Source organism: Podarcis tiliguerta (assembly GCF_965153285.1).
Source record: "Podarcis tiliguerta genome assembly, chromosome: 12".
Classification (NCBI taxonomy): domain Eukaryota; kingdom Metazoa; phylum Chordata; class Lepidosauria; order Squamata; family Lacertidae; genus Podarcis; species Podarcis tiliguerta.
The window spans coordinates 9918536-9932552 of NC_139545.1; the positions used below are offsets into that span (position 1 = coordinate 9918536).

The 14017-nt window shown below is 39.3% G+C and overlaps 1 protein-coding gene across 50 annotated transcripts in view; it reads right to left on the reverse strand.

The window, feature by feature from the left end:
• Nucleotides 1-14017, reverse strand: part of CLASP2 (cytoplasmic linker associated protein 2) — a 121775-nt gene that overhangs the window by 90130 nt on the left and 17628 nt on the right. For all 50 annotated transcript variants that reach the window (XM_083406923.1, XM_083406911.1, XM_083406918.1 and 47 more), the window contains one exon: nt 6562-6632. In XM_083406923.1, the coding sequence (XP_083263049.1) occupies nt 6562-6632 (71 nt within the window). The remainder of the gene's footprint in view (nt 1-6561; nt 6633-14017) is intronic.

The following is a 14017-nucleotide window of genomic DNA, read 5'->3' on the forward strand; positions in this document are numbered from 1 at the left end:
GTAGCAGGAAACAAGGCAACATGCCTTTTCCCATTGCCAGTACTATGTAGACATACGAGCCAGGTTTATCCTGCCTATCCTGCACAAATTCCCAGGATGTACAGAACAACTCAACATCTCCCTACTACTTCAGGATGAAAACCCAGATGTTACATACTCAGTTGCTAGATTTTGTGCTGCCATGATGGATATTCGCCGAAGGATGGTTTGTGCTACAAACCAATCCTAAACTGAAGGCCCACGTTGCAAGACCATTATTCCCCCAAGCTCCACCCCTTAGTTGTTTTAACTACGTGTCTTTCAGTCCTCATCTGTTTTAATTATCAGTTCTTATTCATCAATTAACTGTGTTTAATCTCGTACTCAATTCACATGTTTTATCCTACGCTTGTTTCTTTGTTCTTATTTTCTTTAACAATTACCTGTTTAAACCCTAACTGCTATTTTATTCATATGTTTCTCTTATGCTGGTCTTTGACTGTAATAAAGTTTATTCATTCATTCATTCATTCATTCAATTTGTTGTTTGTACAAAATGGACCCCCCCCCCGTTAAATGCACTTGCAGTTATTACCATTAAACACAACGTGTGCCTGTTTTCTAAGGAATAACTTCATTTAAAATTTTCTTCATCAGGAATTAACTTGTCTAAGCCTTCTCAACAAATCTGGATTGAATGTACTTTTTAAAATAGTCTTTCAAGTTTGACATTATACTGGCAAAAGCCAAGGAAGAATCTTATTAACGTACTTACTTTTAACAAAATAGCAACACACTGAAAAATCATTGAATTAAAATAGTATGCTCTTGGGCCTACATGATAGTAGTACGCAGCAATTATGTTAGATACAAACTGAGAGCCTTAATCTGGTTAACAAGGGATATAACTTTATCCTCTTCAAGGAGCACCTTACACACAAAAAGTCTACTGCCCAGAACTGTTGTCTGCCAGCTTCACACAGCACCAACGTAATATGATTTGAAGGTATCTGAATATTTCTAACAAACACTCATACATTTTCAAGCAGAAAAAGAAATGCATTGCTCTGGAACCTTCCAAAATAATTTGAGGGAACAAATTTCAAAAAAAAGCTTCAGAGTTCCATCTACAGAATCACCTATGCTTCCACCTCTCATAATGGAAAATTAAGATTCCAATTCAGTGCTTTTAAACAGAAAAACTGTTAAGAACAGAAACAATTTCCAATATATCTGAATTCTTTTTATGCTTAAGGTAAGGTTCAGTCAGATGCAAGTCTTCATTCATTCTTCTAGCAAAAGCAGAAATTCTAAAAGCCACATTTTAAAAGGGATCCAAATAGCCTGCAAGTGGAACACTTTGGCTTGTGCATGGAGGTCTCCAGATTTCTCCCACTAGCTGCAGCCCTTTGCACATCTCATGACTTTTCAGAGGGTCCCTCAACAAGCAGAAATAGCATGGGGTCATACCTGATTGCACTGAGGAGACAGAAAAATCCTGTTGCCTGAGTGAAACTTTGCTTTTGTCTCTTTGCAACCAAGTCAATATATCCAGGTAACTAAATCATCTACAGACCAGATTATCTACAACATACAGTATTATTTTTGATCGTATTTTCTTTCTCATGACACTGTTCAACTTTGTTATCAAGAGTGAATATCCCCTAGATGTGGTGAATGGTGGATTTAAGCAAGAAAAAGCTGCTAGATCATCCTACACAATCCTAATTGGATCTGACATTTTATGCAAAGCTTCTCCATACCAGTGTCAGTTGACTTTCAGAACAATGCTATTTTTTAGTACTTCTGCTAGTGATAAAAAAAGGTGAGTAGACATGTTTGGGGGGGGGGGACTAACAGAATTTTAGACATGTTGGAAAATCTCATTTTCAGACAATTTCAATTATACAGACATATTTGAATTTATGAAGAAGTGGCACTTAAAACTTTTAAAGCTAACCATTTCCAAAGTTTGTCTAACTACACATATCAATGGTACAGGATTATGCAAACATCTTAATGACTACAAAATACTAAGCTATTGTCTAATTTCCAATGGATTAGAACACAGACATCATAGGAACTCACTGTAGAAGAATGCCTTATTTTACACCTAGATATGTATGGCTATTATCTATAAGTAATTACATCTTTCTTTTTAGATTTCTTTCAGATTCCTAACTCCGGCTGAAAGATATACCTTGAATAAATTATCTGAGCTGCTATTACTAAATATAAACTCCAAGACAAAGTCAGTGCCCTAGACATTAATTTGCTGCCCCATATATTATCAAGTTCTATAAAGGTCAAATAACCCTGTAAGGTGATATTTTAGGAGCATTTGTGCAAATCATAAAGTATCTCCAAAAGAAAACATGCAGAAGTACCCTAGTATGATTAGTTACAATGCCATCTTTAAAAAGTAAAACATTACAAATACACAATTCTAAAACAAAACAAAACAAAAAATTAGCATTATGACTCTTCAATCCTCTAGGCAGATTGTTCAAGGATGGTAGCAATGGCAAGCTCATGTATGACATCAATCTGACAGATGCTAAGACTTAAGTATCTTTAATACAGAGAAAGGTTTAAAAAACATAACCCTGCATTTTCTTCAAATAATGACTTTGTACAGCAAAGTATATGCACTTTCTCACTGCTGATACAGAGAGGGCATGTCCTCCTCACAGACACATAAAACCATTGGATATAGGGCTGGCAGACAATTCTATTGTTGCTTAAAGCAAATTTAAATTCCAGATCTCTAAAAGCTATACAGTAAATGAATCTTGGTGTAACACAAATATGGGCTTAACATAGCAAGGTTGTTTCAAACACACACAAGCTAAGTCTAATTGACAACAAAAACAAGGCTGTACTCACCATCCCCAACAGCCATTACACAGTTGCAATGCTACCAGGAGCTTTTTCCAAGGATACAACTTCAATCTGAGTGACTATAAGTGCCTGCGCCACTCTCAATCCAGTGCAGCGTGAAGACGACAGAGCGCTGTGTGACCCAGTCAGATCTGCAGTTCTCTACTGCAACCAGCAACAGCTGCTACACCACTTCAAAATAAAGGTCCTGCTTCTTGCAGGAAGCTCCTTCCATCCATTATAACCAGCCTCTCTCCTGCTTAAACCTAATAACACACTTGCCGGTACAGGAAGAAAAAAAAATCCTTCCCTAGCCGTCTGCCTTTTTCTTTAAAGGTATTGCTCACATGCAATGAAGGTTATTCGACAGGGACTTTTAATGCAGTCATCAAAACACAAGGCATGCGTCCAGTAATCATTTTCTGCTTCCATTCCCTAAGGATTCATGTGTAATCAGCAATGAGCACATGACCAAATGATTATCTGATTTGCATAGCTATGAACAGAAGATGTGTCATATTCTTCTTTGGCCTTTATTTTTTTGCTGCCTTCTCAATCTCTCATTGTGTTCAGCCATCACTGGTTGCTGTAAACAAATCACGTCAAAGGCAGACCTTCAAAGGCTTTTCTATTCAAAGAAAGACGTGCCACTTAATGAAGATTGCTCCTGGTAAAGACAGTGACAAAACCCAAGCTAGCCACATTATCCCAGGCAGAAAGACAGTGTACTTCACGTCTGAGCTACACACAAGAGTCAAGACAAGCACTTCTCAAAAGGAATTTTTAAAACTGACAAAGCAATATGGTAAGACATAGATTAACAAAGTATAGATTAGCAAATTCATTTCAGTGAAACCATTTGCTGTTGCAAGGAAATCCTTGCAACAGCAAATGGTTTTACTGAAATGATTTTTTAAACCAAATATTCACACACAGAAATGTTTCTGTTCTCCCCCTTTAAACTGGAAAGGGCTATAGATCGTTTAACTATGAATGGTAGAGACACACTGCTGGAATTTGATTAGTGTGTCATCATGGTTAGAGTATTGGACTAGGACTACAGAGACTCATATTTAAATCCCTGCTTAGCCACAAAGCTAACTGGACTTCTAGAGTACTGTGAGACCTGCTCCCTGTTTTGCAGGTCCTTCCCACCTGACCTGGGAGGGCGAGCCCTGACTGAACCCAGCTTTTAGTTTTTAGGGGTTTTGTTGTTGTTGTTTTTTGATAAAAAAAAATCAACACTGGAAATTGCAAATATAGTGAACATGCTAGATGAAAGACCCTCCCAAACCTATTTTTGACTTGCAATGTTTTAAAGCACTCAACTGCAATTAGTTTCCTACTGTGTAAATAACGTTGAACACATCAGCCCATGCATTTACAGCTAAAAGGAGTGTAATATCTAGAACCAGTAAAAGTATTAATCCCAAACAACGACCTTGGTTCCCCAATTACTATTTGGAAATTTGTATTTGTGTATATTATCCATAGTGTAATGACTATAATGAAGTAACATAATTTACAAACTGCGAGTCGTCGTTGTCGTCCCCCCCCCCCGGGTGACATTTGAATGGTAACCATCTCAAATGGAGAAAAGATGTTGAGCAATGAAAAATGTATGAGACCCAAACAAGTAAGAAATATATGTGGTTCAAACGCACATGTACTTTGTGTCATTTGTTTGAAGTGATGCAATCCTAAACACCACTTTAACATTATGTTTCAAGTCTCTGGCAAAGAAAGTTTCATGTGTGCCTTCCCCCTCCATTTATAAAATGGGCCATTATGAGAACAAATAAGCTGTTGCATTTGGATGACTGCAGAACCCATTCAAAGCGCTCTGGTGTTTCTTGCTATTGTGAAAACTTCAGCCATTTAAAATATAATGTAGGGATCCTCTTAAATCCTGTAGAAGAAACAGCATTTACAGAACTCATCCTCCCAGAAAAGGAATTCAATGGGCTCTGCTGCTGTCTGCAATATCTGTTTCCATGGAAATGGTTGCTCATTTGCTAATAAATAGGGGAAGCTTAGCACACCTCTTGTTTGCAATACCACATGAGAGAGACAGCTGATAGCAGTCTTAAGACTCGGAGTAGCTGACAGCCACATCAGAAGTGTTATGCAGCACAAATGCCACGCAACATAGAGATCTAGATATTGAAGGTATTTTTATAGGTTAGATACCTGCGTAGACTTGCACCTGAAATGCCATTTTGTACCTACTGTGTGGTTATGTAAGATGAAGAGAAAAAGAAAAGAAACCACAACAGTAACTGCGCTTCCCCACACCATAAGGCTATGGTTTAGCCACCACAGAAAAAACATTATTAGAATGATACCCAGACTGAAGGCAGTCAGGAGTCAAAATAAAGACTTTAACCTTATCTGCAAACATATTTGTTCGTAAGAATGGTTTACATACATAATTGGAATAATGGCAGAGAAGCTTGCTCGCAGAAGATAAAAGGGGATATTTTATGAACGGGGTGTGCTAGGAATGTAAAAATCCCTGTTCAAAGAAGCCATCACGGAATCTCATGCAGATATTCTCAACAGGGTGTGAAGTAAGAATAATTTCTTAGAGGCAAAGTCTTAATTCGGGGATATGGAATTTGTGGCCCTCCAGATGCTGTTGAACTCCAAATCTATCATCCCCAGCTAGCATGGCCAATTGCCAGAGATAATGGGAATCTTAGCTCAACAACATCCAGAGGGCCACAGGCTCGCCAGTCCTGATTTAAGTGAACAGTGTATGGTAATGCAATCAAAAATAGCTAAAGAAGTACATCGGTTGAAAACACAAGCAATAAGCAGTAGGAATACATCTCGCACATGAATGACTGCAATATAAATACTGAAAGCAAATGAAAAGTCTCTCAGTCCACAAGTGAAATGCTAGAATGAAAATGCATGTTCAACATGCCAAATTTGCACACCACAGACAGGAATCCAACTGCACCCATTGCGCTCCCAGGTGACCTTTTGATCTAGCGGATGCCTCTGCTAACCAAGAGGTGACTGTGGCCAATTTGCCCTTCCATACTCAGCAATTGACAGCACCTTCCATGCTGTTCTGGAAACCGCCAATTTTCAGAGAGTGCGGAAAAGAGGGATATCACAAAAATTGCCTCTCTTCTTCAGACAGAGAAGATGTGTATTGAAACAAAAGCCCTTCCATTAAATCAAGGGCACCAGTTAGGATTCTGCACTCTGTAAACCATGAAAAACTCATAAAGAAATGCATATTGTATATTCCTAGACAAACTGATCAATATGTAATAAACAAATAAGTAACAAGAGACCAACAAAGACAACAAAATCTAACAACTCTCAAAAGAAGATAGAGGCTGAGAGCAAACAGGGACAGATAACTGTTTTCCAATACAGTTTCCTAAACCCAGACCTAGGTCACATTTGCTTCCCATACATCTTTAACAGTTCCGAGGTGCGCATGTTAAACAGTGCCAATACTTCCTTCTCAAAATTGCATAGTACTAACTAGTTAGATGCTATAAAACAAACATTAATACCATACATTTGCAAAACCTAAATCCATATCTAACTTTTGCCATATTTAACTAAGCCTAACCTTAGTTGCAGAAATGCTAAAGACAACTCATACATGTCAAGCAGCTTAAAATACTCTAAATTCAACTTCTTATATATCCATGTCAACATACACTATTGGATACTCACCACTGAAGTTGCTTGAAATCATATTGCCACCGTTTTTCACTTCATCAAATTTCATAAATATTGTTTGTAACCTAAAAATATGAACAAATATATATAAATAAAAACACACATATCATTCCTTTTTCAAATCAAACATTTTAAATTACAATTTTAATGAATCCTGATTTTTTCTAGGACTCAAGTCCCAGTTTCTGGAAAACCCAATGATGTCACAAATACAAATAATCAAGCTAAGCTGGTGATCACAATTCACAATGTTATGTTTGAGTCATGTTCTAGTGTGTATTTTATTAAGACTACAGCAGGAAGAGAAACCATATTTAAATGCAGTTTTGCAGTCAACATGCATCGGTCAGGCACACAAACCCTTTCTCAAAACCAAGGTCGGAATCTCTCTTCACAATTAACTGCAAAACATACTCACATCTATTTAAGTTCACCCATCTATTTCTTGGTTTCTGTTAGAGTTATTTTCCCTTTGGTTCTGTCCAATATTCTTTTTCTCCTGCTAGTTTGTCTCATTCTTCTACATATCCAAGCCATTTTAGCCTCTGTGTCCTATTTTCAGCAACTAATGTTGGCTGGTTTCCTGGTGCTTACTGTTCCTAGAGCTTTCTAATCCTCCAGATGTTAGATTTGCTAATTCTTTTTACGTAGCCCATAATCCATTACCCTGTTTTATTATTTAAGATCCATAACCCAACTTTCAGAGTTGCACATTCTCTGCAAGTCCTATTATAAATCTTTAAATTTCAAATTGTACAAAGGAATGCTCAAAAATATGGTGCAAATGATACTCACTGTGTATCAGTAGTTAAGTGGCACCACATCAAAGTATTATATCTGAAATCAGTTCGCTTGGAAATATAATTATTGAGTGAACTGATCTGGGTTAGTTTCCACTTTAAAAGACAATGCATACACAACCCTACTGGAAATAGCCAGACTTCTATGGCTACAGTGCTTGCATTCCTTGAAACCCTCATTTCAGTTTGAATCTCTCAAAGCAATGATTAACTTCAAAAAACAACAACAACAAAAAAACAGCAAGAGTAACAAACATGTGATTGGTAAGTGTTCAACATTACTGCTTCTTGAAAATTCCTCAAAAAAGGAGAAAGGAAAGTATTTACATTTTTAAGAAGTCAGTTTTCTGACCACATAGACAAATGGAGTCTCGCAAGAGCAGGTGCTTCAAACCTTGGGGAAGTACTTATAGCAAAAAAGTTGGGGGGCAATGTGTTTTTTATTCTTATTTTTAAAACTCAAATGACCAGAGCACTGTTGGGGCAATTGAGAAGCCTATCTTCCATCTTGCAGACTGCCATTCAAGGGCATTTTGTGTGTCTATTTAAAGATGAGTTGTAACCAATGTTATTTGGGCTGTCACACACATAGGGGTTTTTTGCATTTCTGTGGATCAACTCTACAAAAGTTCTAGAGCAGGAATGAGGACTCTCTAGCCCTTCAGATGTTGCTGAACTACAGCTCACATCAGCCCTAGAAACAATGGGCTTGCAACGTCTGGAGGTTCAAAGGTTCCCTGTGCCAGTTCTAGAGTGTTAGTTTGAAAATGGAAAGGAAAGCTGTGATACCCTCTTGGAGAGGAAGGAGTCTACCTTCTCGAGGTGGCATCATGTGTGGTAGAAATTTGAAGGGGCGTGTTACTGAATTTTGTTGCATAGCTGAAGAGACAGAGCTATTACTGGTCCAAAGTAATGGAGTCCTATGCATCTATGTGGAAGGGCGCAAAAATATGAGAATACAACGGGTGAATTAAAGATCGTATCAAGCAGTACAATGTTCTCACCTAGGGGGCTCGTATCTTAGGAATGGTTGGAAAGAAAGTACTTTATGTGGTATGATGTTTCCTTGTGGAACAATGATCCAAAGGAGATCTCAACGTTTAATGATGTCTATCTAAACAGTTAATCATAGTGGTGCTGTGGTCTAAACCACAGAGCCTAGGGCTTGCCGATCAGGTGGTTGGCAGTTCGAATCCCCGCAATGGGGTTAGCTCCCATTGCTCAGTCCCTGCTCCTGCCAACCTAGCAGTTTGAAAGCACACCAAAAAGTGCAAGTAGATAAATAGGTACTGCTCCGGCGGGAAGGTAAACAGCGTTTCCATGCGCTGCTCTGGTTCGCCAGAAGCGGCTTAGTCATGCTGGCCACAAGGCCCAGAAGCTGTACACCCAGAGTCGTCTGTGACTGGACGTAATGGTCAGGGGTCCTTTTACCTTTAAAATAGAATGGGGCATAAACCCCAAACCATAGTCTTTGCTTTGTGAAATCTTACCACTGAAAGGGAAGTTTTCTGTCCCTGTGTTAGTTTTCTGAGTGAAGATCTCATTAATTGTTGGGTCTTTAGGTGGTGTCTGGATGCATGGAACTCATCTGTTGTTTGACTAGACAATTTCTCTATGTAACTGATTCAGAACTTGCTTTTCATGAGACACTCTTCACAGAGCAGTATTATAAAATATACATCAAAGCACAAATAAATTATGTTTTAACACATCTCTCTCACATTACTGCTAAAATCCAGCACCAAACCAGCCAAAGGCAACTTAAACATACAAAACCAGACCACAACACAATTTGTACAACACAATTTATAATGAATCACTGAAGGCTGTAGTGAAAAGGTGGACCTTCAAAGTCCATCTGGAGTATTGAGAGATAGGGCTTACTTGATCTCATGTGGGACTGAATTCTACTACTGTGGGGCCCCTGCGAAGAAGACCCTGTTCTGTGTTGCCACCAGCTCAAGTCCACAGGTGGGCACATAAGCAGGGCCTCTGAGAAACATCTTCAAGGATTGGACTGGCAGGTTGACCTGGGTGCAGGGAATCTTTTAAGCAACCTACTTATAAACCATTTACCACATCTTTGGAAACATATTACTAACCAGGAAAACTGGTATAATATGCTCCAACTGCCTCTCCCCTACCAGGAGCTGGACAGCTGCATTTCTACCAGTTCAAGTTTCTGAAAGACGCACTTCCAAAATTTAAAGGCAACACTATGAATAGAACATTACCGTAGTTCAGCCTGGATGCTACAAATGCATGGATAACCATGGATAACCAAGGCACACTCCTCCAGGTAGAGTCAAAACAGAGGAACAAGCTGAAGATGATAAAAAGAGCCCTAAGCTATTACTGCCATCTGAACGTTCCCATTTGGTGCTGAGTCCAGCATCACTCCTAGTTGCACTCCTAGTTATTCTTCAGCGGGAAGTGTAACCCTATCCAGAACTACTTACAAATCTCAATCCAGGGGAGTCTCTTTCCCCATACACAGTGCTTGGATTAATCTTCAACTTGTGCTGTCTCAAGGCATAAATTCAGAAGTCCAACAGCCTCCCTAGGACCAGCAGATGGAAAAGACACATCTGCATACTGATGACACTTCGGTTTGAACCTCTGGGATGGCTTACCCCAGTAGTTAACGTACATGCTGAACAGCATAGAGAATAGAATACACCTCTGAGGAATTCCACAGGCCACTGAACAACAGAAGTCTTCTAGCACCCACATTTTCCAGGAAAAACCAGAGCCACCCCCCTAGGCCCAACTTAAACAAGCCTAGCATACCGTATTTTATGGTATCAAAACCCACAGAAAGGTCCAGCGAAACAAATGGTGTTACACTCTCATTATAAGTCATCTACCAAGGCGACCAATGCTGTTTCTGTTCGCATGTTCCCAAGCTAGATATGAAGCCAGATGAGAAATGATCCAAATATTCAACACTGCCTGGAGTTAGTTGTCCAGTTACCACTAGCTCCACAAGGATGAAATGTTGGAGATTAGGCAATAGTTCTCCCAAGCCAATAGATCTAAATTTGAGGTTCTGAAACTAGTAGGAAGCAGAGTATCAGGTCTTTTAAGAATGCTTCCAGAGCCTCTTTGTGTAGGAACGGGACCTTCACATGTGGGACTATACAATTCTTCAGAAGAGTCATTCTCCCCTTTCCAATTGCTCTGCAAGTCCCTTAACAACAGAACACAATTCTAGGCAAGTCATATGTATTATTCAATTTGGGAAGACTCAAGACTTTTTCCCTTGACTTAGGTGTTCCTAAGACAACTAGAGAATTCACATCCTGTTCAAAGTGTACAGAAGTCTTGTGAAAGTATTGAATTCCAGTGCATTATTTTGAAATCAACATGAAATACACATGGCTATATCCAGATATTTACACAACAAACATGCAAAGAGGCTGCTGACACCAATGGTGTTTTTTTTAAAAATCCCTATAAATGCTATACAACTGGCCAGAATAATCTTGCAGTTTCACCATTTAATTCAAATTCAGTTTTGAGGTGGCTGCCTTGCTTTCCCCTTTGCTTTTAACAAATTACTAGGGAAAAGCTAACATTAATCTAATATGCACACTTATCATTTTGAGTTTCACCAAATGCCACCACAGTTATTTGAGTTCTACGCACACACTTCTCCCCTAAATGTCAAATTGTATTTGACAGCAACCTGTAAAACTAACGAAATGTTGACTACTAGATTATTGTAATTTACTTAGTTTTAGATTAATGTAGTGTAATGCCATCCAATCACAGATAACTTACTAAGATACAATTTATTATCAGGCACATCCATGATTTTATGGATATCACTACCTCTCAAGGAACAGAAAATTACTTTTTACTATACATAGTACAAATATATGTCAAGACAATTGCACTACAATTTGTTTCAACTACTACATTATACTTTAATTACTCTGGTAATAGTTTTGTTGTTTGGCTGTTCTAACTGGTGTGAGGAGCAATAGAAGAATACGGCTAATGCTCTCATATCTGGCTTGCAACTTTTCATAGTTGGCCACTGTGGGAAACAGGATGCATAGGCCTTTCATCTGATTCAGAAGGCTTCCTTTTATGTTGAAGTGATAGCTGAAGGAGCATACATGGAAGTTTATTATAATTTGCAACAGGAATGAAGGATTTCTAAGAATTTAAGTAGGAAGAAAAAACTTATTAAGATCCAACGACTGTGTGGGAATGGAATCCTTTTCTGTTTTGCTTCTGAGAGGATGAATTCAGGCATCTTGCATAATAATCTACCAAAACCTGCAGCACTGTAAAATAGTGATGCTTCTACCTCTGTGTGTTCTTTAGTTTAATACAGCATGCAAACACAAAGGTTAGTTTAATGCAGGTTTACGCAACCTCGGCCTTCCAGATGTTTTTGGCCTACAACTCCCATGATCCCTAGCTAGCAGGACCAGTGGTCAGGGATGATGGGAATTGTAGTCTCAAAACATCTGGAGGGCCAAGACTGAGGAAGCCTGCTCTAATGGGTTCATAAGACAGTCCAGGTCTAGAGAGGCAAACTTGTTTAAAAACACATCTTGCTTATTTTGAGTGGGAAATTATACATCTTATTTTTACTCTCCAAATTTCCAGTTCTTCCATTTCAGATCTCTTCCAAGTGGTCCCCCCAATTTCCCATCTCCACACTTTCATGACTTCAAAGCCCTATTCCAACCAGGAGAAAACCCACACATGCTGTATCTCCCACCTGAATGCTGCTGCATTACTGTGGCTGAAAATGCTGCCTTTCTGGATCAGATAAGACATAGATCTAATCTTTGAAACAGAAAAAGATTTCTGAGACTCCTCTTTAAATTACAGTTAATCCAGGGATTGGGAACTCGAGGCCTTCCAAATGTTGGATGCCAACTCCCATCAGCATGGCCAACTGTCAAAGTTGGAAGTTGCCGCTGAGCAACAACCACAGGTTCCTCTCCTTCATAAAGTAAATATCTTAAGCTAAAGCAACCTGAAATAAACACATTAAAATGTATCCTATTGTCACAGAGGCCAACCAGAAGCCTATGAGAAGTCTGCAAATAAGACTTCAGCACAATAGCACGTTCCCCTCCTATGGTTTCAAGCAACTAGGATTCAGAAGCATACCGACTCCAACCATGGAGGCACAATACATCAGTTGCGGCTAGTAGCCTTATCCTCATGTATCCTGCCCAATCCTCTTCTAAAGCCATCTATGTTGGAGGCCGCCACTATCTCCCATGGGAATATATTCCATAGTTTAGCTATGTGGCAAATATTTGTATCTTGCTTTTGTAGCTAGGAGCTCAAATATGCATATGTTTTCCTCCCCCTTTTATGTTTGCAACAGCCCTGTGAGATAACTAAGTTAATGCATATATATAAGCAGCATTTGCCGTCAATAGATTGAGATTGGGGGTGGAATGCAAAGTGCCCAAGCCACATAAAAAGGTAAAAGGACCCCTGGACGTTTAAGTCCAGTCAAAGGCGACTATGGGATGAGGTGCTCATCTCACTTTCAGGCCGAGGGAGCCAGAGTTTGTCCACAGACAACTTTCTGGGTCATGTGGCCTGCATGACTAAACAGTTTCTGGTGCAATGGAACAGAGTAAAGGAAGCCATAGCGCAAGGGAATGCCATTTACCTTCCCGCTGTAGCAGTACCTATTTAACTACTTGCACCGGTGTGCTTTCAAACTGCTGGGTTGGCAGAAGCTGGGACAGAGAAACAGGAGCTCATCCCATCACGCGGATTCGAACTGCTGACCTTCTGATCAGTAAGCCCAAGATGCTCAGTGGTTTAGACCACAGCACCACCTGTGTCCCTCCAATCCACATACAGTGCACCAAGTCCAGGAAATCCTACTGGCACCCCCAGTGATAGCCCATATGGAATAAGGGGAGAGGAAGAGGAAACATACTGGCTTCCTGGTGAATATTCCATATTCTCAGTTTAGGAAGGGGGAACGTAAGAGAATCAAACGAAGTTTTTTTCCACTGAGAAATGTTTTGACTACAGCCACAGGTCATCACATATTTTGTCCCATAAACATTTCCCCTAGCCAGGGATATCTCAGTGGTGTGAAACAGATACCCTGAACATGCTTTTTGCCAGTTTTCAAAGCCAAAGTTAGGGGTTCCCATGGTGGTGCCATACTGTTGGCAAGTTTAGATGCCTACGCTCCACAAAATTATCTAATCTTCCTTTCAAGTGACCAAAGCTAGTGGCTGTTACCACCTCTGGTGGGAGCAAATTCCACAAACTAACTATGTGTTCTGTTAAGTAGTACTTTCTTTTGTCTGTTTGGAATTGGCACAAAGTTCTATTATAGAGGAAGAAAAACCTTCACTGTCCACTATACCCATGCCAGGCACAATTTCATACATTTCTGTCATGTCTCATCTGACTTGCCTTTCTCTAAATTAAAGAAAACACCAGTATATGTGAGCAATGCACTAAATAGTGTTAGATTAATACAATTTAGACTATTCTAACAGTTTACCTGTCCCACTGCCTGTTTGATTATTATTTCTAAGCTATACAAAGAAAACTTCCCATATTTGCTAGGTTTCTTGCAATTTGAGACGTTTACATTTTAACTGAGCAGCAAATAACTAAAAGGTTGTTTATGCAGCCTTTTG